The following is a 2,115-nucleotide window of genomic DNA, read 5'->3' as shown; positions in this document are numbered from 1 at the left end:
CGCCAAATCTTGGGCTACTCTTTTACCAACGAATAACGCGATTGAACGTTACATTATAATGCCTCCAAGGCTGAAAGGGCAAGCATGTTTGGTGTGACGGAGAATCGAACCCACGACCCACATATTGCGAGTCGAGTGCCCTAGCCACCTGGCCATGCCAGGCACTACACATTATTATCAACCCACCAGTTTCTAAAACGTGAATTATATTTACTTTTTTACAGTAGTTTGTGTTCATAGTAATTAGTACCAAGTTCTCATGGAAGTAAAATAATGCTAATACAGTGATTACAGAGGTGACAATATTTATTTCAAACAGATAAATTCTACTTTAAAATAACTAACAACTGTGATCTCTCAAAAAAACAAAAGGTTATATTTTACTAGATATTCATGGTTATGTTTTGTAAAACACCTACATAACCCTTAATGGATAATGCCAAATTGTCAATTTGCTGTAAATGCTATACTAATAAAATAGTAAAGACCTGGCAAAAGAAAAATCAAAACCTCAAGAACTGTGAAAATAGAATATTACCTTTTTGTTATTTTCACTGGCTTTTTCATCCACACTGCTATTTTTTTGGTCAGGAGTCTGTATTTCATATTCAGAGCAATCCGTTTTCTTGCTCTCAAACTCTTTCTTACAAAACTCCTGTGACTTGGATTTTAATCGCTCCCTTTTTTTTCTTTCTTTTTCTTTTCTCTTCCTCTTGAATTCCTTTACAAATGGAAAAAAAAATTGGCAACTTTATTTCATGTGACATTTCAATGTGACTTGAAAAGTTTAAATATAGCTTTACGATTTATTTAATTTTCTAAGATTACTCTCACAACCAATAGCTTTCCTACAATCACAAGTATCAGACTTTAACTACGTAACACAGGCTACATTCTATGCGACAGACATACATACAAAAACCAAACAAAAAAAGTTAAAGTAACTCAAGTTTTTAAACAATAATCATCAATGAAAATATAAAACAAGATTCACAACTCTTGACTATAAAGTTCGAAGTATGCTTGAATGGGTAATGAAGAAAACTTTATTACAGGTTTAATATAGTAACAAGTCTACATTGTCTCAAAGTGAGTTCCTCGTCATCAAATTCTTGACAATTTTCATTCTTTCTTTTCACTTCAAAGATATTCATAAACACTATACACCTTTTTTGCATTATAAAATTGTAAAATACTTAAAAAAAAATATATATATATATATATAAATTTTTGGGAGGTTTTATTTCTACTTTCTATTAATCAATACTTCCCTCAATGAAAAGCTCATGTTACTTTAGGCTAATTGGATTTGTTTTGGTTACACCTGAATTAATACTCCTTTGGCATAAATCTTCAAAAAAATTCTGTTGGTTTATTTTTTTTGTTTGCCTTTAATTGTAATTGAAAACAAGTTTCTTTAGATAAGTTAAGGTCAGGTTCAAACCAAAATTGCAAACTGATTGCCACACAAAGTAAGAACCACATGTAAGTAATCTTGTAAGACAGGTGATTTGAGCTGTGATGTTGTTGACTGGTTTGGTTGTTGTTAAACATCAGAGCCACACAGTGGGCTGCCTGTGCTCTGCTTATCACAGGTATTGAAACCTGATTTTTAAGTGCAGTAAGCCTGCAGACTTAATGCTGGAAGGGGGGGCAATGTTACTGATTACTGATGATTTAGCTGTTGCTGTCTCAGAATCTTCTTCAGGTAGAATTAATTTTGATATCTATATTTAATAATGGAATCTCTTTCTCACAACACTTCTGGTTATACTGACATACCTAATCCAGAAACAGATAATTCCTAAAAACAATCTCTAATACTTATAAAAATTTAAAAAAATCAATATTTAAAAGTAAAAGTTTTTTTTGAATTACATACTATTGAAGACTCTCGATCTTCATTTTCTTCTTCTTCATTCCACAAATGAGGATCTAGCAGCTGTTTATTATTTTCTTCATTTCTGTTGCATAACAAAAAATAACTTTAGTAGTAAAGAGAAAAAACAATTTTATTCACTGTACAGTTATTTATTAATATAATTTTCTTACAATTTTTATAGTATTAAATAACTTATTAAATATTTCACGAATTATAATCTTAACGATTAAGTT

At 30.5% G+C, this 2,115-nt stretch overlaps 1 protein-coding gene across 1 annotated transcript in view; it reads right to left on the bottom strand.

Annotated features, from left to right (window-relative positions):
- LOC106478828 (PC4 and SFRS1-interacting protein-like) overlaps nucleotides 1–2,115 on the bottom strand; it is a 73,706-nt gene that overhangs the window by 51,292 nt on the left and 20,299 nt on the right. The window contains exons 9-10 of the mRNA XM_013939400.2: nucleotides 1,883–1,964; nucleotides 539–721 (exon numbers count right to left, since the gene is read on the bottom strand). Of these exons, the coding sequence (XP_013794854.2) occupies nucleotides 539–721; nucleotides 1,883–1,964 (265 nt within the window). The remainder of the gene's footprint in view (nucleotides 1–538; nucleotides 722–1,882; nucleotides 1,965–2,115) is intronic.

This window comes from Limulus polyphemus, unplaced genomic scaffold (assembly GCF_000517525.1).
Source record: "Limulus polyphemus unplaced genomic scaffold, Limulus_polyphemus-2.1.2 Scaffold253, whole genome shotgun sequence".
In the NCBI taxonomy this organism is placed as follows: Eukaryota; Metazoa; Arthropoda; class Merostomata; order Xiphosura; family Limulidae; genus Limulus; species Limulus polyphemus.
The sequence above is the reverse complement of the archived record's forward strand: the minus strand, read 5'-3'. Positions and strand labels throughout refer to the sequence as shown.